This window comes from Lethenteron reissneri, chromosome 68, assembly GCF_015708825.2.
Source record: "Lethenteron reissneri isolate LAM-NWPU_2019-01 chromosome 68, ASM1570882v1, whole genome shotgun sequence".
In the NCBI taxonomy this organism is placed as follows: domain Eukaryota; kingdom Metazoa; phylum Chordata; class Hyperoartia; order Petromyzontiformes; family Petromyzontidae; genus Lethenteron; species Lethenteron reissneri.
Window position 1 is genome coordinate 3022638 of NC_083846.1, and position 24321 is coordinate 3046958.

General features: G+C 53.8%; 4 protein-coding genes across 4 annotated transcripts in view; 2 read left to right on the plus strand and 2 right to left on the minus strand.

Annotated features, from left to right (window-relative positions):
• LOC133360360 (troponin I, slow skeletal muscle-like) overlaps window positions 1–24321 on the minus strand; it is a 277194-nt gene that overhangs the window by 88050 nt on the left and 164823 nt on the right. The window lies entirely within an intron of this gene.
• Window positions 7745–14729, plus strand: LOC133360308 (homeobox protein DBX1-like). Its single transcript, XM_061578953.1, has 5 exons — window positions 7745–8231; window positions 10765–10887; window positions 11248–11423; window positions 11987–12128; window positions 14707–14729. Exons 1-5 carry the CDS (start codon window positions 7877–7879, stop codon window positions 14727–14729), a joined length of 819 nt encoding a protein of 272 aa, XP_061434937.1. The 5' UTR covers window positions 7745–7876.
• Window positions 19259–23205, minus strand: SVIP (small VCP interacting protein). The gene is made up of 4 exons (XM_061578954.1): window positions 22914–23205; window positions 21817–21908; window positions 20616–20666; window positions 19259–19411 (listed from the first exon to the last, which is right to left on the minus strand). Exons 2-4 carry the CDS (start codon window positions 21880–21882, stop codon window positions 19259–19261), a joined length of 270 nt encoding a protein of 89 aa, XP_061434938.1. The 5' UTR covers window positions 21883–21908; window positions 22914–23205.
• The window catches only part of LOC133360329 (zinc finger C3H1 domain-containing protein-like), a 53660-nt gene continuing 52776 nt past the window's right edge, over window positions 23438–24321 (plus strand). The window contains 1 exon segment of the mRNA XM_061578977.1: window positions 23438–24101. Coding sequence (XP_061434961.1) covers window positions 23438–24101 — 664 coding nt within the window.

The following is a 24321-nucleotide window of genomic DNA, read 5'->3' on the forward strand; positions in this document are numbered from 1 at the left end:
CTCACTCACTCTCTGTAGAACAGAGGGAGATCATACAAACTCCACTCACTCACTCTCTAGAACAAGGGGGAGATCATAGAAACTCCACTCACTCTGTAGAACAGGGGGAGATCATACAAACTACACTCACTCACACTGTAGAACAGAGGGAGATCATACAAACTCCACTCACTCACTCTGTAGAACAGAGGGAGATCACACAAACTCCAGTGACTCACACTCTCTAGAATAAGGGGGAGATCATAGAAACTCCACTCACTCTGTAGAACAGGGGGAGATCATACAAACTACACTCACTCACACTGTAGAACAGAGGGAGATCATCCAAACTACACTCACACTCTGTAGCATAGAGGGAGATCACACAAACTCCACTCACTCACTCTCTGTAGAACAGAGGGAGATCATACAAACTCCACTCACTCACTCTGTAGAACAGAGGGAGATCACACAAACTCCAGTGACTCACACTCTCTAGAACAAGGGGGAGATCATAGAAACTCCACTCACTGTAGAACAGGGGGAGATCATACAAACTACACTCACACTCTGTAGAACAGAGGGAGATCACACAAACTCTACTCACTCTGTAGAACAGGGGGAGATCATACAAACTACACTCACACTCTGTAGAACAGAGGGAGATCACACAAACTCCAGTGACTCACACTCTGTAGAATAGATGGAGATCACACAAACTCCAGTGACTCACACTCTGTAGAACAGGGGGAGATCATATAAACTCCACTCACTCACTCTGTAGAACAGGGGGAGATCATACAAACTCTACTCACTAACTTTGTAGAACAGGGGGGGATCATAGAAACTCCACTCACTGACTCTGTAGAACAGGGGGAAATCATACAAACTCCACTCACTCACTCTGTAGAACAGAGGGAGATCATACAAACTCCACTGACTCATCCACTCTGTAGGACAGGGGGAGATCATACAAACTCCACTCACTCACTCTGTAGAACAAAGGGAGATCATACAAACTCCACTCACTCACACTCTGTAGAACAGGGGGAGATCATACAAACTCCACTATATAGCATCGCAATATTTTTTTTGTATAGCAATATATTGGGGGGGGGGGACATTTTGAGCATATTTGAATATTATAATTACGGCTTTGGCATAAACCACACAGCTGTAACAAAACTGACACCTTTTTTACGAGGAGTCCTTTTATCTGGCAACAAAACTGACTCCTTTTTCTTTTTTACAAGGAGTCATGTTTGCATAGACCACAATACCTGCAGTCGTAATGCAAACAAAAAACTCAACTCTGATAATGTATGCACTGTCCTTGAAGTTGATTGGTCCACACCCGAGACAGCTTTCCTTAGAGCCTAGTCTCACATGGTGTTGGACCAGATGACGCCAAAAGGCGCACAACTCAAAGACAATGCACCATCAGAGTATGAGAGCTCGGGGTAAGCATTTACACCATTGGAACCTCATTTGCCAGTAAAAAAATATGATAATTGGTGTTTTACCCTTCTATCTGGCAAAAAAAAAACAATTATCATATTTTTTACTGGCAAAAAGAGGTTCCAATGGCACACCGCTGTAGTTGTGTTAGCGTCTTGGGGAGGGCTTCATCCAGCAGTGGATGATGATGAAGATGATTGGAAATGTACAGCCCCGCATCATGGATCTATGAAAAGTGTCTATCGACCATACTTCACCAAGCTGCTCAGCGCCCGGTTCGTTCAGGACCCCATTAAACACGGGGACGTTGGTGCAACGTTGACACGTTTACCGGGATTGTGCAGGTGGTATTCATCCAGCAGTCGATTAACCATGGCCCTCGCTGATCCTATTATTTCCACATCGGGGTTATGCATAGAGGCTGCACAGGCGCGCACGCACACACACACACACGCGCACACACACGCACACACACGCACACACAGACGTCTTAAGAAGTTGTATTCTCCTGAACAGCTGTGAGAGCGATTAAAGCCCAATTGAAGGATCGTTTGTTTAATGTGAAATGGCCACGCATTAAGATACTTATTTACACACCCGCGCGCACACACACACACGTACACACACACACGTACACACACACGTACATAGATCCCCCGTATAGCCTTAACAGACTGTTGTGGAAAGTGCTGTTAGCGAGCACCTATAAAGGCCAGCACGGCACACGAGGGTGTGGGTGACTAGCACCACGCCCGGCCGCCTTTGTCTCCCTAGCCGCGATGTTTACACATCGCACCAGGTACTCACACACAGACACACACAGACATAGACGTACAGACACACACAGACACACACTGACAGACACAGACGTACAGACACACACAGACACACACACACAGACAAATAGACACATACGTACAGACACACACAGACACACACACACAGACGTACAGACACATAGACACACACACAGACAGACACACACAGACACAGACACATAGACACATACGTACAGACACACACAGACACACACACACAGACGTACAGACACACACAGACACATAGTCACACACACAGACACAGACATACACACAGACACACACAGACACACACACAGACACGCACACAGACATGCACACAGACACAGAGACGTACAGACACACACAGACACACACTCAGACACACACAGACACATAGACACAGACACACACAGAGACACACACAGACAGACACACACAGACATACACACAGACACATACACACAGACACGTACAAACACACACAGACACACACAGAGACGTACATATACACACAGACACACACAGACACACACACAGACACATACAGACGCACACACATTTATAAACACATAATAACATTCGTTAAGGAATGGGGCAACACAATACGAAAATAAGAATAAGCGAGAGAGAGAGAGCCGGGCGCGCACAAAACCCGACTTAGCTCACTCGTGCAGCATTCGCACAGAATCCGAGAGGGAATCACGAGATAATCAGATACTCTGCGTGGTTAATAATCATAATGGGAGGGGGGAGGGGGAGGGGGGGAGGGGGGGAGGGGGGAGGTCTGACCCCCCCCCCCCACAATTGTGAGCCCCCCCCACACCCCCGGGAGAGAGTGGGTGGTGGTTGGTGTTGTTACGTAGAGCGGGGGGGGGGGGGATTGAGGGGGAGGGGGGATTGGGAGGGGGGGGGAGATAGGGGGGGATAGGGGGGGGGGGTCGGGGGGGGGATAGGGGGGGATCGAGGGGGGGATAGGGGGGGGGGGATAGGGGGGGGGGATAGGGGGGGGTCGAGGGGGGTAGGGGGGGGGTCGAGGGGGGGGGATAGGGGGGGGTCGAGGGGGGGTAGGGGGGGGTCGAGGGGGGTATAGGGGGAGGGGTCGAGGGGGGGATAGGGGGGGGGTCGAGGGGGGGATAGGGGGGGGGGTCTAGGGGGGGATAGGGGGGGGGTCTAGGGGGGGACCGGGGTGGGGGGGAGCGGAGTCTGGAGTGGGGTGGGGGGTGATCGGGGGATCGAGGGAGGGGGCGATTAAGGGGGAGGGGGGAATCGGGAGGTTGGGGGATGGGGGGTGGAGGGTGTGTGGTGGTGGGGGGGGGTGTGGTGGGGGGGGTGTGTGGGTGGGGGGGTGTGTGGTGGTGGGGGGGGTGTATGGTGGGGGGGTGTGGTGGGGGTGGAGGGTGTGTGGTGGTGGGGGGGGGGTGTGTGGTGGTGGGGGGTGGGGGTGTGTGGTGGGGGGGTGTGTGGTGGGGGGGGGTGTGTGGTGGGGGGGGGGGTGTGTGATGGTGGTGGGGGGGGGGTGCTGACCGTGGTGATGGGTTAAGGCAGCGGCCGTGTTGTGTGCGCGCGTGGGTACAAAAGCGATGGGGGGGGGGGGGGGTTGGAGCGGCTTCCCTGTTGCCGCTCTCACGTTAAGTGGCTCGCGCTGAACAAGAAGAGGCGAGCGAGCAGGAGGAGGAGGAGGATGGGGAGGAGGAGGAGGAGGATGGGGAGGAGGAGGAGGAGAAGGCGCCGTTTGTTACCGCGTGAAAGCGGCAGGTGTTGTTGTGTTGGGCTGGAGGGCGAGGTGACGGAGATTGCCGTAGCCCAGTTAAAGCGGGGGGGGGCGGGGGGGCACTACCCCCCCCCCACCCAGACGGACCGCCTTAGCTCGCCTTTTGTGAGCGCGATTGGTCACGGGGGAGGAGAGGAGGGGGGGAGGGGGGTGGCCCCTCCCCCTCTCCTCCTCCTCCTCCTCCCCCCACGCGCGCGTCCCCACACGGCGAGCCACGGAACGCGCACGGAGAGAGAGGGAGGGAGGAGAGGTGAGAGAGGGAGAGAGGGAGAGGTGAGAGGGAGGAGAGGGAGGTGAGGAGAGGGAGGAGAGGTGAGAGAGGGGAGAGGTGAGAGGGAGGAGAGGGAGGTGAGGAGAGGGAGGAGAGGTGAGAGGGAGGAGAGTTGAGAGGGAGGAGAGGTGAGAGGGAGGAGAGGTGAGAGGGAGGAGAGTTGAGAGGGAGGAGAGGTGAGAGAGGGGAGAGGTGAGAGGGAGGAGAGGGAGGTGAGGAGAGGGAGGAGAGGTGAGAGGGAGGAGAGGGTGAGAGGGAGGAGAGGTGAGAGGGAGGAGAGAGAGGAGAGGTGAGAGGGAGGAGAGGTGAGAGAGGGGAGAGGTGAGAGGGAGGAGAGGTGAGAGGGTGAGAGGGAGGAGAGGGAGGTGAGGAGAGGGAGGAGAGGTGAGAGGGAGGAGAGGGTGAGAGGGAGGAGAGGTGAGAGGGAGGAGAGAGAGGAGAGGTGAGAGATGTGAGGAGAAGGAGGATCGGTGTTAAATCTTTCATTTAAAAAAAGGGGGGGGGGGACATAAAGCATTTGAAAAACAACGAAATGATGAACGAAGCAAAGTGCCGACTACACCGAGCATCTTCTTGTTTCCTCTGATCGTTAAAAAAAGACAGAGGGGCGAGAGAGGAGAGTTGAGAGAGGTGAGTGAGCGAGAGAGTGAGCGAGAGGTGGGGGTTTACATAAAGCAAAGTTATTATAAAAAAAAAATACGAAATGATCAACGAAACAAAGTGCCGAATACACCGAGCATCTTCTTGTTTCCACTGATCGTAAATAAAAAAAATTAACCCGTAAAAACAAAGTTTTTCACTATAAATCCTTTTATTTTATTATTCATTTCTGTTTTTCTTGAGTAAGAGTTTCATTTTTATCACATTGGTATTTTAAATTAAATATGAAATATTTTTTTCCCTAAAAAGTGGAAAATTTGGAAAAAAATCACGAAAATCAATTGTCACGCACAACGAGTCTGTGTGCAAAATGTCAGCTCGATTGGATCACGGGAAGTGGGTTAAAAAACGACCGAAAGATTTGCACGGTCGTAAGCGCGCAAGCAAGCAAGTGAACTTAATATAAAGGATTTAAAAAAAGAGAGAGGTGAGAGAGAGGCACGCAGACGTCACACCGCGTGAGTCGTAGGTGGTGGTGGTGGTGGAGTTGGGGGCATCAGCGGTGCGATTTTCAATGCGAACGGCGGGCATACACTTACAAAGACAAATGTTCCCCCCGCCTCCGTATAGCCTTGAACAGACTTTTGGGGCAAGTGCTGTTGGCGAGTAGCAGCACCTGTGAAGAAGGCTGGCACGGCGCACGAGGGGGTGGGTGGCCATCACCACGCCCGGCCGCCTTTGTCTCCCCAGTGGCGATGTTTACTACACACCGCACCGGGTACTCGCTCATTTGAGGCTGAGTGGACACACACACTAACTCACCCACTCACCTACCCACTCACCCACTCACTCACTCATCCACCCACTCACTCACTCACCCCCCACTCACCCACCCACACTGCAGATGTAGATGCCACTGGTTCCTCATGTTCTGCAGATGTAGATGCCACTGGTTCTTCACGTTCTGCAAATGAAGATGCCACTGGTTCTTCACGTTCTGCAGATGTAGATGCCACTGGTTCTTCACGTTCTGCAGATGTAGATGCCACTTGTTCTTCACGTTCTGCAGATGTAGATGCCACTGGTTCTTCACGTTCTGCAGATGTAGATGCCACTGATTCTTCATGTTCTGCAGATATCAATGCCACTGGTTCTTCACGTTCTGCAGATGTAGATGCCACTGGTTCTTCACGTTCTGCAGATGTAGATGCCACTGGTTCTTCACGTTCTGCAGATGTAGATGCCACTGGTTCTTCACGTTCTGCAGATGTAGATGCCACTGGTTCTTCACGTTCTGCAGCTGTAGATGCCACTGGTTCTTCATGTTCTGCAGATGTAGATGCCACTGGTTCTTCATATTCTGCAGATATCGATGCTAATTCCCTTTGGCGCTCGTGTTTCCTCTCTACTCTCTTGAAATACCTCCCGAGAGGTGTCTGCACAAACAAAACCTGTTTGTCTTGGTGTGTCTCTCTCTGTGTGTCTTTGTGTGTCTCTCTCTGCATGTGTGTCTTGGTGTGTCTCGCTCTGTGTCTTTGTGTGTGTCTCTCTCTGCGTGTGTCTGCCTATGCTGTTCCCGTGTTTTATCATTCATTCTTACTTGCTTGCTTGTTTGCAACCGAAACGTCGTATTCTATTCAGATTAGATTTTATTTTCTACGCGACTTTACCGAAAGAACCAAAGAGTAGCTCCTGCAGTCATGCAAGCTTCGAATCCAGTCGTTTGATTTGTATCACGTTTAACACGCGGTAGTCGTGGTCGGCTCTCACCACCAATATTATCCATCAGAGGAGGTTTTTTTTTTCGTGGAAGAAAAAAAAACTCCGAATCAAGCGGACGAAGCCGATGATTTTGCCAGCCTTCATGAAACGATGCAGTGATTTCCAAAAATTAAAATCGCGACCTTTTGTGGATTTGTAAAAATAAGTATAACCCGTAAAAACAAAGTTTTTCACTATAAATCCTTTATATTCGTGGCGGCTAGAGTCATCTCGTCCTCTGGCTTGAGATGGCTGCCACCTATGGGTCAGATGATTGTCTGCCAGTATTAAGCAATTGGTAATTAAATATTTAATTTGTTCTCCCTAAACAGTGTAAAATTTTTGAAAAAAAATTGTCACGAACATTAATTGTCACGCACAACGAGTCTGTGTGCAAAATGTCAGCTCGATTGGATCACGGGAAGTGGGTTAAAAAAACGACTGAAAGATTTGCACGGTCGTAAGCAAGCAAGCAAGCACGCAAGCAAACGGACTTAATATAAAGGATTTAAAAATAAAAGATCGTAGTCGTGGCGTGCTCGTTCGCTGTGGTGTACGTGGGAGCGGTGGGGCTTTGGAACGGTGCGTTTATGTAAAGAAGACGGGTATCGCGTATCAGGGGCCCTCGTTATAATGGAATTATAGCCCTGATAATAGCCCCTATTAGGGCAATGAAAGGGCCGTGTTTATTCCCCATCGAAAGGCTGCATCACGCCCGATTAGCGATGCACTGCGTCGGGCAGGGCTGTGGGGAGAGGAGAGGATTAATATTTCGAGTCGGTTGGGATTTACTCGTGGATGTGATGGGGAGAAGGAAGGAGGGGAGGGGTGGAGGAGTGTGATGCTGGTGATGGCGGGTGTGTGGTTAAGTCCACGGTTGACACAAAACACTCTTTGTGGATGCACGCACGCACGTGGACACACACACACACGTGGACATACACACACACACACGCGCGCGCAAACATAACCTCACCATCCCCCCCCCCCCCTGCCCCATACACATGCAGGTCTATATATAAGTGGAGCGAACCTTTATTTCGACTTGTGGAAGTAAATCGGGGAGTCTTGGGCTGCAATACTCGTTGGCATAACGGTATCACCTCGCACGCGTCCCGCCATAAAAGCCACGGGCATTGCCACCGGCCGAACGAAGTAAAACATTTTTTTTTTTTAAAACAACATCGCGCAATATTTCGCGTTATTTCCCCGTGGCCACTGCGTCCGCCTCGGACGATGTTCCCCGTGGCCCTGGCCTCCGGCCAATGTCGCCGCCACTGCCAAGCCCACGAGCGGCCAGTGGCCTCGCGGGCCAAGACAGTGGAGACGTCCCGTCCTTACAGCTTCCTCATCGCCGACCTGCTCGGCCATGGGGTGGCCAACGCGACGCGGCAGGGACCGGCGTCGGGACCAGGGGCAGAGATGGGATCGGTGTCCGGTGAGGCTCACCCTGTGGTGGCGGCGGGGGCGGTGCTGGAGGTGGACAACCCGGTGGTCACGGGCCGTGGGGTGACCACGGTTGGGCCACCAGCCTCGTCGCGGCTGGCGTTTGGGGTCGATGCCATTCTGTCCCGAGTGGAGCGGCCTTCAGGTGATCATCTCACCTGTACACCATGTGACTCGCCATCCATCATCGCACCTGTAATCCATCTCACCTGTGACCCATCGACTCACCTGAACTCCATCTCACCTGCCTCCCATCGACTCACCTCTACTCCATCTCACCTGCCTCCCACCAACTCACCTCTACTCCATCTCACCTGCCTCCCATCAACTCACCTCTACTCCATCTCACCTGCCTCCCATCAACTCACCTGAACTCCATCTCACCTGGGACCCACCGACTCACCTCTACTCCATCTCACCTGCCTCCCATCGACTCACCTCTACTCCATCTCACCTGGTACCCACTAACTCACCTGAACTCTATCTCACCTGGGACCCATCAACTCACCTGAACTCCATCTCACCTGAGACCCACCAACTCACCTCTACTCCATCTCACCTGGGCCCCACCAACTCACCTCTACTCCATCTCACCTGCCTACCATCGACTCACCTGTACTCCCATCTCACCTGCCTCCCCTCAACTCACCTCTACTTCATCTCACCTGTGACCCACCAACTCACCTGTACTCCATCTCACCTGTGACCCACCAACTCACCTCTACTCCATCTCACCTGGGACCCATCAACTCACCTGTACTCCATCTCACCTTGGACCCATCGACTCACCTGTACTCCCATCTCACCTGCCTCCCCTCAACTCACCTCTACTTCATCTCACCTGTGACCCACCAACTCACCTCTAATCCATCTCACCTGTGACCCATCAACTCGCCTCTACTCCATCTCACCTGCCTCCCATCAACTCACCTCTACTCCATCTCACCTGACACCCACCAACTCACCTGTACTCCATCTCACCTGCCTCCCACCAACTCACCTGAACTCCATCTCACCTGCCTCCCACCAACTCACCTGTACTCGATCTCACCTGCCTCCCATCAACTCACCTGAACTCCATCTCACCTGCCTCCCACCAACTCACCTGAACTCCATCTCACCTGCCTCTCATCAACTCACCTCTACTCCATCTCACCTGAGACCCATCAACTCACCTGAACTCCATCTCACCTGCCTCCCACCAACTCACCTGTACTCCATCTCACCTGCCTCCCATCAACTCACCTGAACTCCATCTCACCTGCCTCCCACCAAACTCACCTCCACTCCATCTCACCTGAGACCCATCGACTCACCTGAACACCATCTCACCTGGGACCCATCAACTCACCTGAACTCCATCTCACCTGAGACCCACCAACTCACCTGTACTCCATCTCACCTGAGACCCACCAACTCACCTCTACTCCATCTCACCTGGGACCCATCAACTCACCTGAACTCCATCTCACCTGAGACCCACCAACTCACCTGTACTCCATCTCACCTGAGACCCACCAACTCACCTCTACTCCATCTCACCTGAGACCCACCAACTCACCTCTACTCCATCTCACCTGCCTCCCATCAACTCACCTCTACTCCATCTCACCTGCCTCCCATCAACTCACCTGAACTCCATCTCACCTGAGACCCACCAACTCACCTCTACTCCATCTCACCTGCCTCCCATCAACTCACCTGTACTCCATCTCACCTGGGACCCATCAACTCACCTCTACTCCCTCTCACCTGCCACCCACCAATTCACCTGTACTCCATCTCACCTGCCTCCCACCAACTCACCTCCACTCCATCTCACCTGAGACCCATCGACTCACCTGAACTCCATCTCACCTGCCTCCCACCAACTCACCTGTACTCCATCTCACCTGCCTCCCATCAACTCACCTCTACTCCATCTCACCTGCCTCCCACCAACTGACCTGTACTCCATCTCACCTGAGACCCATCAACTCACCTCTACTCCATCTCACCTGCCTCCCACCAACTCACCTCTACTCCATCTCACCTGGGACCCATCAATTCACCTGAACTCCATCTCATCTGCCTCCCATCAACTTACCTTTACTCCATCTCACCTGCCCAAATTAATGAATGTACATTTATATGTAATTCATGATTGAGTAAAGTAGATTTGGTGCTTGAATGAGTGGCTTAATGAGCGGGTGGAGACTATAATTACTGGGGGAAAAATGGAGTTCATTAATAATTAAGTTGGTGTATGAATTATCCATTGAATGCATCTATTGTGTGATTGGCTGAATGCATGATGGGATTATCTAACGAGCGATTGAGCAACTGAATGAACTGAGCGACTAAATTAATTACTGACCAGCCGAGTGAGCAATTAAGTAAAGAGAGGCAATGTGAGGAGGAGCGAGTCACTCAGCCGATGGGTTCATGAGTCGGCGAATATGTGAATGAGTAAATCGACGATTGAATGAGTGAATTAACCGGTGAGTGAATATATTATTGAATAAACGACCGTGAACGGATGAACGAACACGCAACTGAATAGTCGAGTGGTCCGAATGGGTGGAAATATTGAATCAACGAGTGAACTCAGTGAATGCACGGATGAGTGAACAGGTGAATGAATGGGTGGATAGGTGGCTCATTCAAGACGTGTCCACCCACGCTGCCCGGCCCCACAGATTCACACTCGCCCTGGAGGGAGCCCTTTGACCCCTTGACCCCGCGTCACTCCAACCCCACCGTGCTCCCTCTGTACCTGGAGGGAGCCTTCTACCCCATCCTGGGCTGCCCCCTTCCACCAGGTGAGCACCCTGACTTGCCCTCACTCACCAGGTGAGAACCTTGTACACTCAATTTCACACAGCACCCATCGTCTCACCTGTACACTCAATCTCACACAGCACCCATCATCTCACCTGTACACTCAATCTCACCCACCATCTCACCTGTACACTCAATCTCACACCACCACACACCATCTCACCTGTACACTCAATCTCACACCACCACCCACCATCTCACCAGCACACTCAATCTCACACCACCACCCATCAGACCCCCTTGGGGGGACCTCTGCTTAAACGTAACCCACCCCCGATGGTGACCCCCTCCTCCTTCCCCGCCCTCCCTCTCTCCCTTCTCTCGTTGACTCTGTGCGGCAGTGCCTTGCCCCTGGGCCGTGCTGGCCCGCGCAAGGCCCCGGCGCTCCACGCCCAAGCGCGCCGTCTTCTCCGAGGAGCAGAGGCGGGGCCTGGAAAGGGCCTTCCGCCGGCAGCGCTACATCGCTCGGCCCGAGAGGCGCCGCCTCGCGGCCCGCCTGGGCCTCCGTGACGCTCAGGTGAGGCCTCTTTCTTGGGCGGGGGGGGGGGGGAGGTGGGGTAGCCTGACCCTACAGGTGAGAAAATTGTTTTTTTTTGCCTTTTATCTGGCAACAAAACTGACACCTTTTTTTTTACAAGGAGTCATGTTTGCAGAGACCACAATATCTGCAGCCATAATGCCAAAAAAAAACACAACTCTCATAATGTATGCACTGTCCTTGAAGTTGATTGGTCCACACCCAAGACAGCTTTCCTTAGAGCCTAGTCTCACATGGGTTGGACCAGATGACGCCAAAAGGCATCAACCCAGGTGAGACTAGGCTCTAAGGTGTGGTCTTGTCAGGGTTGTCCCGACGTTTCGCCACCATGTCGCTTGGGGGAGCTTCGTCAGGGGAGGGAAAATGCAGCCGAGGTGGAAATTTTTTGTTTAAAAGTAATATGTTGGCCCGGCACGTGGGAGCGGGTAAACGCGCCGGGGGGCGTCGCCATGCCAAGGGACACACGGCGCAGCACGACTCAACCACGCGGCCTAACGTAATCTCCCTCCCTCTCTCCTTGCCCCTCTCTCGCCTTGCCACAGGTGAAGATCTGGTTTCAAAACCGCCGGATGAAATGGCGCAACTCGAGGGAGCGTGAGCTGCTCGGCACCGCCGGGGGCGGCTTGGACGATGGCGATTTCCGCACGGGCGTCGTGGAAACATCAGGCGGTGGCGGTGGCGGCGGTGGCAGAGAGGAGGAAGGAGAGGAGGAGGCAGCGAGCGGCTTCACCGACACGGAGAGGGCTCACAACCGCTCCCCGCTCGCTCCGTGACAGAAGCACGGAGGACAGCAGGCGACGGGGGGAGGAGGGGGGGAGACGCGGGAAAACCAGGAAGTCGGAGGGCGGAGGGAGGCGCCTCCCGCGGCGATGGCCAAGGATCTCCCCCTCGCGTGTGACCCACAAAGGCCGTCCGGAACGCTCTTCCCTTCCGATGTTGGGAAGACACTGTGAACTGTTGACTTTTCTATCATCACCTCGATTGAAAACTCATTTCTTTAGAACTTAATTTTTGCGTTGTTTGTTGTCCGCCCGACGCCCCCCACCGCACCTCCGATTAGTACTGTTGGCTACGTACGGTGCGGAAGAAGTTCAATATACATATATATATAGACTCGCACAGAGATCCATCGACTCACACAGAGACCCACAGACTCACACAGACCCACAGACTCACACAGAGACCCATAGACTCACACGGAGACCCACAGACTCACAGAGAGACCCATAGACTCACAGACACCCATAGACTCACACAGATCCATCGACTCACACACAGACCCACAGACTCACACAGAGACCCGCAGACTCACACAGAGACCCATAGACTCACACGGAGACCCACAGACTCACAGAGAGACCCATAGACTCACAGAGACCCACAGACTCACACAGAGACCCATAGACTCACACAGAGACCCACAGACTCACACAGAGACCCATAGACTCACACGGAGACCCACAGACTCACACAGAGACCCACAGACTCACACAGAGACCCATAGACTCACACAGAGACCCATAGACTCACACACAGATCCATCGACTCACACACAGACCCACAGACTCACACAGAGACCCACAGACTCACACAGAGACCCATAGACTCACACGGAGACCCACAGACTCACAGAGAGACCCATAGACTCACAGACACCCATAGACTCACACAGAGACCCACAGACTCACACAGAGACCCATAGACTCACACGGAGACCCACAGACTCACACAGAGACCCATAGACTCACACAGAGACCCATAGACTCACACAGAGACCCATAGACGCACACAGTGACCCACAGACTCACACAGAGACCCACAGACTCACACAGTGACCCACAGACTCACACAGAGACCCACAGACTCACACAGAGACCCACAGACTCACACAGAGACCCACAGACTCACACAGAGACCCACAGACTCACACAGACTCAGACTCACAGAGACCCACAGACTCACACAGAGACCCACAGACTCACACAGAGACCCACAGACTCACACAGAGACCCACAGACTCACACGGAGACCCATAGACTCACACAGAGACCCACAGACTCACACAGTGACCCACAGACTCACACAGAGACCCACAGACTCACACAGAGACCCACAGACTCACACAGAGACCCACAGACTCACACAGAGACCCACAGACTCACACAGAGACCCACAGACTCACACAGAGACCCACAGACTCACACAGAGACCCATAGACTCACACAGAGACCCACAGACTCACACAGAGACCCACAGACTCACACAGAGACCCACAGACTCACACAGAGACCCACAGACTCACACAGAGACCCACAGACTCACACAGAGACCCATAGACTCACACAGAGACCCACAGACTCACACAGAGACCCACAGACTCACACAGAGACCCACAGACTCACACAGAGACCCATAGACTCACACGGAGACCCACAGACTCACACAGAGACCCACAGACTCACAGAGACCCACTGACTCACACGGAGACCCATAGACTCACACAGAGACCCACAGACTCACACAGAGACCCACAGACTCACAGTGACCCACAGACTCACACAGAGACCCACAGACTCACACAGAGACCCACAGACTCACACAGAGACCCACAGACTCACACAGAGACCCACAGACTCACACAGAGACCCACAGACTCACACAGAGACCCACAGACTCACACAGAGACCCACAGACTCACACAGAGACCCACAGACTCACACAGAGACCCACAGACTCACACAGAGACCCACAGACTCACACAGAGACCCACAGACTCACACAGAGACCCATAGACTCACACAGAGACCCATAGACTCACACGGAGACCCATAGACTCACACAGAGACCCATAGACTCACACAGAGACCCATAGACTCACACGGAGACCCACAGACTCACACGGAGACCCATAGACTCACACGGAGACCCATAGACTCACACAGAGACCCATAGACTCACACAGAGACCCATAGACTCACACAGAGACCCACAGACTCACACCGACCGCTCGCGTCCGTTGAGGGGCCGGTTCACGATCTCGGGGGGCTGGCGGTCGGAATGGAACCACGAAGCGTTTACCTTCGATTTTGTTTTTATCATTTTCCACGTCACAATCAACGTCGATGGCACGTCGCGTAAACAACAGCGCGTTGCCGGGGCGGTGCGCGGTAGAGGCCGTCCGTCAAACACTCCGAACGGCACGGGGGGGTGGGGGGGGTGGGAATCGCCGACGGGACAAACGCTCTCGGCGACTCGCGAACAGACGCCCAGTGCTCGCGTACGTGAACCGCGGTGGGGGGGGGACGGGGGGAGGCGACTGTGGGCGTTAGGCAGAGAGGAGCAATAAATTAGAGCGAGATTGCACACGCGCGTGAGTGAGTGTGTGTGTGTACGTGGCGTGTGTGTACGTGGCGTGTGTGACACACACACACACGCGTGCGTGAGTGAGTGTGTGTGTGTACGTGGCGTGTGTGTGTGTGTCTGTGCGACACACACACACACGCGTGAGTGAGTGTGTGTGTGTACGTGGCGTGTGTGACACACACACACACGCGTGAGTGAGTGTGTGTGTGTACGTGGCGTGTGTGACACACACACACACGCGTGAGTGAGTGTGTGTGTGTACGTGGCGTGTGTGTACGTGGCGTGTGTGACACACACACACACGCGTGAGTGAGTGTGTGTGTGTGTGTACGTGGCGTGTGTGTGTGTGTGCGACACACACACACACGCGTGAGTGAGTGTGTGTGTGTACGTGGCGTGTGTGACACACACACACACGCGTGAGTGAGTGTGTGTGTGTACGTGGCGTGTGTGTACGTGGCGTGTGTGACACACACACACACGCGTGAGTGAGTGTGTGTACGTGGCGTGTGTGTACGTGGCGTGTGTGACACACACACACACGCGTGAGTGAGTGTGTGTGTGTACGTGGCGTGTGTGTGTGTGTGTGTGCGACACACACACACACACGCGTGAGTGAGTGTGTGTGTGTACGTGGCGTGTGTGTGTGTGCGACACACACACACACGCGTGAGTGAGCGTGTGTGTGTCTGTGGCGTGTGTGACACACACACACACGCGTGAGTGAGTGTGTGTGTGTACGTGGCATGTGTGTGTGTGCGACACACACACACACGCGTGAGTGAGTGTGTGTGTGTACGTGGCGTGTGTGACACACACACACACGCGTGAGTGAGTGTGTGTGTGTACGTGGCGTGTGTGTACGTGGCGTGTGTGACACACACACACACGCGTGAGTGAGTGTTTGTACGTGGCGTGTGTGTACGTGGCGTGTGTGACACACACACACACGCGTGAGTGAGTGTGTGTGTACGTGGCGTGTGTGTGTGTGTGTGCGACACACACACACACACGCGTGAGTGAGTGAGTGTGTACTCTTAGGTTGTTTCCGTATGAATCCTTGCAGTCACGAAAGCTTCAAATCTAGAATGAGTGTGTGTGGCGTGTGTGTGTGCGACACACACACACGCACGTGAGTGAGTGTGTGTGTGTGTCGCACACCGTTTGCCGAGGAACGTACAATAGGAATGCGTGTTTCTTCGTCTTTGTGTGTCTATGTGTTGAGGCCTCAAGGTGCATATGGCCTGGCACAAGCGCCGTGGTTACGTCACCGCCACTTAGTGGCGAATGGCGGTTGTTGTGTGTGTTGAGCGGCAGTGTAGCTGTTGGCGCGCAGGGCTAGCGGTCGTGGGCCTCCCCTAGGTCGACTCGGCCTCAAATGAGTACCTGGTGCGGTGCGTCAACTTCGCCACAAGGGAGACAAAGGCGGCCGGGCGCGGTGTTGGCCACCCACCCCCTCGTGTGCCGTGCCGGCCGTCATAGGTGCTGCTCGCAAAAAGCACTTGCACCCACAGTCTGTTAAGGCTACACTGTGTGATCTTTGTGTGTGAAATGTCCACGTACGGTCATCTTACCTATTTTCCCTCGAGCAATCGTTCGACGTGTGCAACAAATGTTGAACACTCATTTTTTCAAGGCTGCTCTTTGTTGTGGTTAGTGTGGTGTCCTTCTCCCCCCGCACCTCCGATTAACACGGTTGGCTACGGACGGTGCGAAAGAATTTCAAGATACAGACAGACTCACACAGAGACCCACAAGCTCACACAGAGACCCATAGACGCACACAGAGACCCACCGGCTCACACAGGGACCCATAGACTCACACAGAGACCCACAGACCCACACAGAGACCCACAGATGCACACATAGAGACCCACAGACTCACACAGAGACCCACAAGCTCACACAGAGACCCATAGACTCACACAGACCCACAGACTCACACAAAGACCCATAGTTTGGTGTCCTTCTCCCCCCGCACCTCCGATAAGCACAGTTGGCTACGTACGGTACAAAAGAAGTTAAACGTACGTACACACACATACAAACGTGCACGCAGGCGGAGATGCAAATCCCGTGGGGTCGCAAGACAGTGGGACTCTAGCCAAGGTAACACAAGCGGCGGTGCGTGTCCGTGCGTGTCAGTGTGTCTTCCTGTGTCTTTGTATATGTCTGTGTCTCTCTGTGTGTGTGTAAGTGTGTGTGTGTGTCAGTGTGTGTTTCTGTGTCTTTGTGTATGTCTGTGTCTCTCTGTGTGTGCGTCTGTGTGTGCGTCTGTGTGTGCGTCAGTGTGTGTGCGTGTCAGTGTGTCTTCCTGTATCTTTGTGTATGTCTGTGACTCTCTGTGTGTGCGTCAGTGTGTGTGTGTGTCAGTGTGTGCTTCTGTGCGAGCACCGGCCGGCGTTAATAGGTGCTCGCTAACAGCACTTGCTCCGAGTGTTAAGGCTCTACGGGGGATCTTTGTCTTTGTTTCTGTGTGTGTGTGTGTGTGTCTTTGTCAGCGTGTGTGTCTTTGTCAGCGTGTGTGTCTTTGTCTTTGTCAGTGTGCTAACGTGTGCGTGCGTGTGTGTGCGTGCGTCGGCGTCAGTACATTCACTTGCGCTCTGTGCGAGAGAGATGTGGTGACAGAGAGATACAAAGGTAGCCGGGCTACCTCTCTCTCCCTCTGCGAGAGGCGGTGGCTGGGCTATCACTCTGGCAAGGGAGATCTGTGCGTGGAGTTTGCCTTTCCTTCCCAGTGCCAGTGATGCTTTCCTCGCCCTTGCCATCAGCCGACCTGCCACTGTTAAGACACAGAGATAATAAAGGTTACCCCATTGTCGACTAAACAACAGGCTGTTGGGGCAAGTGCTGTTAGCGAGCAGCACCTTTTGAGGCCGGCACAGCACGCAAGAAGGGTGGGGCTGCCTTTGTCTCCCCAATGCGGATGTTCAAACATCGCATCGGGTGCTCAATTAGGGCCGAGTCGACCTAGGGGAGGCCCACGACCGGTTCAGATAATCGTCGCCGATGTTCGCTGTGAGTGGGGAATCGAACTCTGGTCGCCGGGTTCGTAGCGCGGCGAGCCAGCCGCTATGCCACCATGAGACACAAGTACACACAGACACACACACGGCACGTACACACAGACACACACACGGCACGTACACACAGACACACACACGGCACGTACACACAGACACACACACGGCACGTACACATGCCACGTACACACAGCACGTACACACGCCACATACACACGCCCCACGTACACACGCCACGCACACACGGCACACACACGCCACGCACACACGCACCACGTACACACGCCACACACGCCACACACACACGCACCACGTACACACGCCACACACACACACGCCACGTACACACGCCACGTACACACGCCACACACACACGCCACACACACACGCCACACACACACACGCCTCGTACACACGCCACACACACACGCCACACACGCCACACACGCCACACACACACACGCCACGTACACACGCCACACACACACACGCCACATACACACTCCACACACACACACGCCACATACACACTCCACACACACACACGGCACGTACACACGCCACGTACACACGCCACGTACACACGCCACGTACACACGCCACACACACACACGCCACACACACACATGGCACGTACACACGCCACACACACACGCCACGTACACACACCACACACACACACACGCCACGTACACACGCCACGTACACACGCCACACACACACGCACCACGTACACACGTCACACACACACACGCACCACGTACACACGGCACGAACACACACAGACACACACACGGCACGTACACACGGCACGTACACACACACACACGCCACGTACACACTCCACACACACACACGGCACGTACACACGCCACGTACACACGCCACGTACACACGCCACGCACACACGCCACGTACACACGCCACACACACACGCCACGTACACACGCCACGTACACACGCCACACACACACATGGCACGTACACACGCCACACACACACGCACCACGTACACACGCCACACACACACACGCACCACGTACACACGCCACACACACACACGCACCACGTACACACGCCCCACACACACGCCACGTACACACGCCACACACACACACACGCCACGTACACACGCCACACACACACGCACACGTACACACGCCACACACACACGCACCACGTACACACGCCACGTACACACGCCACGTACATACGCCACACAATTGTACATGTTGTGGGTTTACTCTCCAACACACTGGTGTGGGACTGAACTAAAAACGAATTGCCACGTTTTGTTTACGTGACGAAGCTTTACCAATTATTAATCTGTGTCGGGTGGTGGCGGGTTTAACGACACACATTTATCTTTACGCCATCCAACCCAAAAAAACCAAACCCCCCTCTATTGTGAACTAAATTCCATTTTTGTCACCGAGAAAGTGTTTTCATCGCGCTCTCACCCGCAAGGCCTCCTCCTTCCCCGGGCGAGCGCGCCTCCTCCGCCAACTTACGCTCCATCTCCTCCCGCTGCTTCTTCTTGCGCGCCACCCCCTCGGGGTCTTTAATGCCACGGGCAGACGACTGTAAACAAAAAAAAACAACAAAAAACAACAACAAAACTAAAACAAAAAAAACAAAGATCCCCCTTATAGCCTTTACAGACCGTTGGGGCTAGTGCTGTTCGCAAGCACCTATGAATTCTAGATTTGAAGCTTTCGTGACTGCAAGGATCCATACTCTTAGATTTTTTCGGTAAAGTCACGTAGGTGAAAAAAGGAAAACGAATAAATAAAAGCACGACGTTTCGGAGGCAACACAGGCCCCCGTCTTCAGGTGGAACAGTCACAGCAAATGACTGCATCAAGTGATACAGTAATTTAATTTATTTGTTTTCGTTTTCCTTTTTTAACCTACGTGACTTTACCGAAAAAAACTAAAAGTAAAGCACCTATGAAGGCCGGCACGGCACGCGATGGGGTGGGTGGCCAACACCACGCCCGACCGCCTTTGTCTCCCCAGTGGCAATGTTTACACACACCGCACCAGGTACTCATTTGAGCCCGAGTCGACCTAGGGGAGGCCCAGGACCGGTTCAGATAATCGTCACCGGTGTTAGTGACCGTGAGCGGGAATTCGAACTCGTGCCGCCGGGTTCGTAGCGCAGCGTAGCGCTGACCGCTACACCACCGCTCCCCCACGATCCGGATCCGGTTCGCATGCCGCGTGAAACATTCATCTCTTGCACTCGATTAGTGCGGCTAAGTTCGTCCTCGCTTGATGTTATCTCCCTCGCCGAGTTTGCAGGAGGTCGGGGATTTGATCCCGACTCTGACGCCTGCTGCATATTCAGAGTTTGCGTGTTTCTCTCTCCCCGTGGATTTTTTTTTTTTCCTCCGGGTCCTTCCGGTTTTTCCCCTCCACATTTAAAAACTTTCGTTTCGTGCATTTGGCTGCTATAAATGCCCACGTGATAAGCCACTTGGTTGAGCTATCATATGTGGCCAGGTCGCTTCTAGAAAAAATTAAATACAAAATATTTAGGAAAATAAAAAGAGTTTACATGGCAAGTAAGAGCGGATTACTGGAAAGCCCCACTCGTGTTTTTCACACGTTTCACCGTTACAGGCCACGTAGTGATTTTTTTGAGCCGCTAAAGTCTTGCCACCTCGGGCGGTACCGGACGAGCAAGCCATCCGGTTCTGGGCTCATGCGATGTTCATCCGGTGTAGGGGCAGAGGGGGAGAGGGAGAGAGAGTCACAGCCCCGTGCGGCTGAGCGTCGTCACCTCCTGGATCCTCTTCTCTGCCGCCGCCGCCAACTGCGCTCTTCTTAGCTCCTGCGAGGGGCACGGGGAGGGGGGCGGGGTGGGGTGGGTGGTTGATGGGGGGGGGGGGCAAGAAGGTCAGGGGGTCAGCGTATTGGCAAAATTGACGTCTTTCTCGATTGAAAACGAATTTCTTTAGAAGTGCTTTTTGAGTTTGTTGACCTTCCCATGCACCTCCGATTCGCACGGTTGGCTATGTACGATACGAAAGAAGTTCAACATACGTACATCACAAGCCCAGGCGGACAGGTAGACTGTTGCGATTCGTGGTGTTACCTACTACAACTACTATTTTTATTTTACGAGGTAGGGCCCACTGAGCTGTGTAACTCTTTTTGAGAAGTCACCTGGCCGTCACAAATGACAGCTCAACGAAGTGGCTTTTCACGTGGAAATTTAGGGCCGCCAAATTACTCGAAACGTGCGATGTTGAATTTAAATCCGGAGGGGAAAAAAAACGGAGGACCCGGAGAAAAATCCACGCGACCACGGGGAGAGAAGCATGCAAACTACAAATACACAGCAGCAGGCGTCAGGGTAGAATCCACGACCTTCTGCATACCAGACGAGGTCGTTAACATCTCGCCACAGTGGTGCCCTGCCGACGCATCAATTTGCACGCATCGAATGGCCCTTGCGGGAATCGACGGAGCGGCAACCAAGGGATGGAACTCGACGCGTCCGAGGGGACGCACCGCCGGGTGAGAGATGGAGCAGGTGAAATCGGCTCGTGGATTAATTTGCGATCCGGAGTTTGCCGATTGATTCTCCCCGCACGGCAGTTGAATGAACGGAGCACGTTTCTTAAATCCACTTTCTGCCTCTGCCGACCCGGCGGCGCAAATGGCTCCAGCACCGTCAAGTCGATCGGCAGGTCAGGCGGTGTGGGTAAAGTGTGGCTGTCGCCACCTCTTCCAGAACTTCTGGCCAGCACGGAAGACTAAGAGGTAGCGGAGGCCCTTCCGTCAGCACTGGCGTTGAGCCAGGCAATTGCAAGGCTGCGCCTTTCCCTTGATAACAAAGAAATGCTTCATCCCATCGACCACACACCTCAGATGGATTCACTTACTCTCTTTCACGTGAAAGGGAGCCGGGCGACAATTGCTCCGTTTGAATCGATTAATTCGTGAGGGCTGATGCGGAGAGTTCAGATGCTTCTCACCAAGTCCTGCGTGTCCTCCTGGTCCCCGTTCTGCCCACCCAGACAAGGGAAGCACAGACTCCCCATGGGCAGGCAGGCACCTACGCGCGCACCTGCAGAACACCACGAATAACAACAAAACGTCAAAGTGATTTCCCTGCTTATCGCCCTGAGTCAGTGCTGCAAAGTCTCCATTCCTACGGCGCGTCCACCCACGGGACAACCACTTGCTGACTTTCTCCGCAAAGTGGCAGCTATTTTATCAACCCCACAAGGATGATGATGATTGGACTCAGAATTTATTCATACCGGAGGAATCCGATGAGCTATTAAGCTCTTTTTCACAGATGTCCAGTAAGGGCATGGGGTCGGAATGTTACAACAACGAACAATGCGAAAACACGAAAGGTTAACAAATAATAAAAAAACATACAATTTATACTTGTTTTTTTTTTATCTTACCAGTTATAAAGCCCACTGAGCTATTAACTTCTTTTTCAGACGTGACCTGGCCACAAATGATAGCTCAACAAAGTGGCGTATCACGAGGGAAAAACCGGAGGACCCAGAGGAGAAAAATCCACGCGACCACGGGGAGAGAGAGACACCGCAAACTCCAAATATACAGCAGCAGGCGTCAGGGTTGGGATCGAACCCACGACCTCCTGCACACCAGGCCAGGTAGTTAACATCTCATAGCCATCGTGATGATGATGAGACACCGCAAACTCCATAAATACAGCAGGCGTCAGGGTTGGGATCGAACCCACGGCCTTCTGTACAGCAGGCGAGGTAGTTAACATCTCATAGCCACCGTGATGATGATGATGAGACACGAAAACTCCAAATATACAGCAGCAGGCGTCAGGGTCGGGATCGAACCCACGACCTCCTGTGTACCAGGCGAGGTAGTTAACATCTCCTAGCCATCGTGGAGGACCCGGAGGAGAAAAATCCACGCGACCACGGAGAGAGAGAGAGACACCGCAAACTCGTGAGATTGTATTATGTTTTATTTTTATTATTTTATTATTTCCCTTCTACGTGATGACTTTACCGAAAGAACCAAGAAGATGAATCCCTGCAGTCACGAAAGAAGCTTTAAATCGAAATTTTACCGAAAGAATCAAGAGGCTTGAGTCCATTGGTCAAGTGGCCCACATCTGGCCCCTTGATGGTGGTGCTGATGCTGCTGCTGCTGCGTTGGTTAAATCCACGATTCGTTTCAACTTACGAGGCTGTCGGGACGCGGCGCTCCCGCTTGAACCGTCGCCCGCGTCGATGAATAAACGAGGAGAGAGCTCGGACGCTTAAAACAACAACAACGACGATGACAACAACAACAACGTTAACAACAACAACCAGCCGCGGATCAGCTGTTTACTCGGACGAGCCCGCCCCTAGTCGATTCTTTCGATTCCAAATGTTGGTGTTAATAGCGAATCGACTTTGCCGCACGCAAATCGTCGCAGGTAATCGATGCCCGTTGCGAGAGCGACGCGGAATCGATTCCACCACCAACACCACCAACGTTGTGGGTATAGGCGGCGTAGAGGCCCTTCAGACACATGACGTCACAGCGGGCGAACAAAACGCATCGATGACATCACGGACCTGCACCGCCCCCCACTACCCTCCCCATATGACGTCACGCCCACTCTCGGGTAGACATGACGTCACGCGACCATTAACAGACGAAGGAGAGGGTCGCCCTTTCCCTCAAGTCTCCCATCGGTCAACCGCTCGCACTGATGCCGCGTGTGGCAGCAGCGGTAGCAGCAGCAGCAGCTCCTCGTCGCTCAAACTCTCCGCGTGCCGCGCTCACATGGACGCCGCTCCGAACAGCGACGTCGCGGACGACGGCGAACTCGAGGACGGCGAAATCGACGACGCGTCCGACGGGGCGTACAACCCCCCCGAGCCTCGTCGTCCCGCCGCCTCGCTCGAGTCGCGGCCGGTAGAGCCGCTCAGGCGAGCGCAGGCTTCGCATCGGGGTAGGCCGCGATCGTACCACGGCGGCGGCGGTGGCGGCGGCGGCGGCTTTGGGACACTGGGACGAGGGCATCTTCGTCAGGGGCATCGTCACGGGCAGCAGCAGCATCAGCAACAGCAACCAGGTGTCTTTCGCCCGTACAAGTTCCGCGGGCTGCTACCACGAGCCAAATGGAGGAGCGGGCGCGGAGCGGGGAGGTCTCGAGGTGGAGGAGGAGGAGGAGGCGGCGTTGTCGGGTCGAGGCCTCGCGGCATCGCGGCCGGAGAGGTGGATGCGGGGGAGGACGATGCTCAGCTGCCCTTGAGGATGTCCCGTATCCACCCGTTGTTGACGTGGCACGGTTTTGCTCGCGTGTGAGGCTTTGCGTTAGAGCGGCCCCGGGGTGGGTTGGTTGGTTGGTTGGTGAGGGGTGGTGAGATGCGGCCGTGTGAGGTTTCACGTGAGAACGAGTGGGGGAGGGGGATAGGTGGGAGATTTGCCTATCTTGAGGTGAAATATCGCATAGCTGTGAGTCCCTTATGAGTCGTACACTC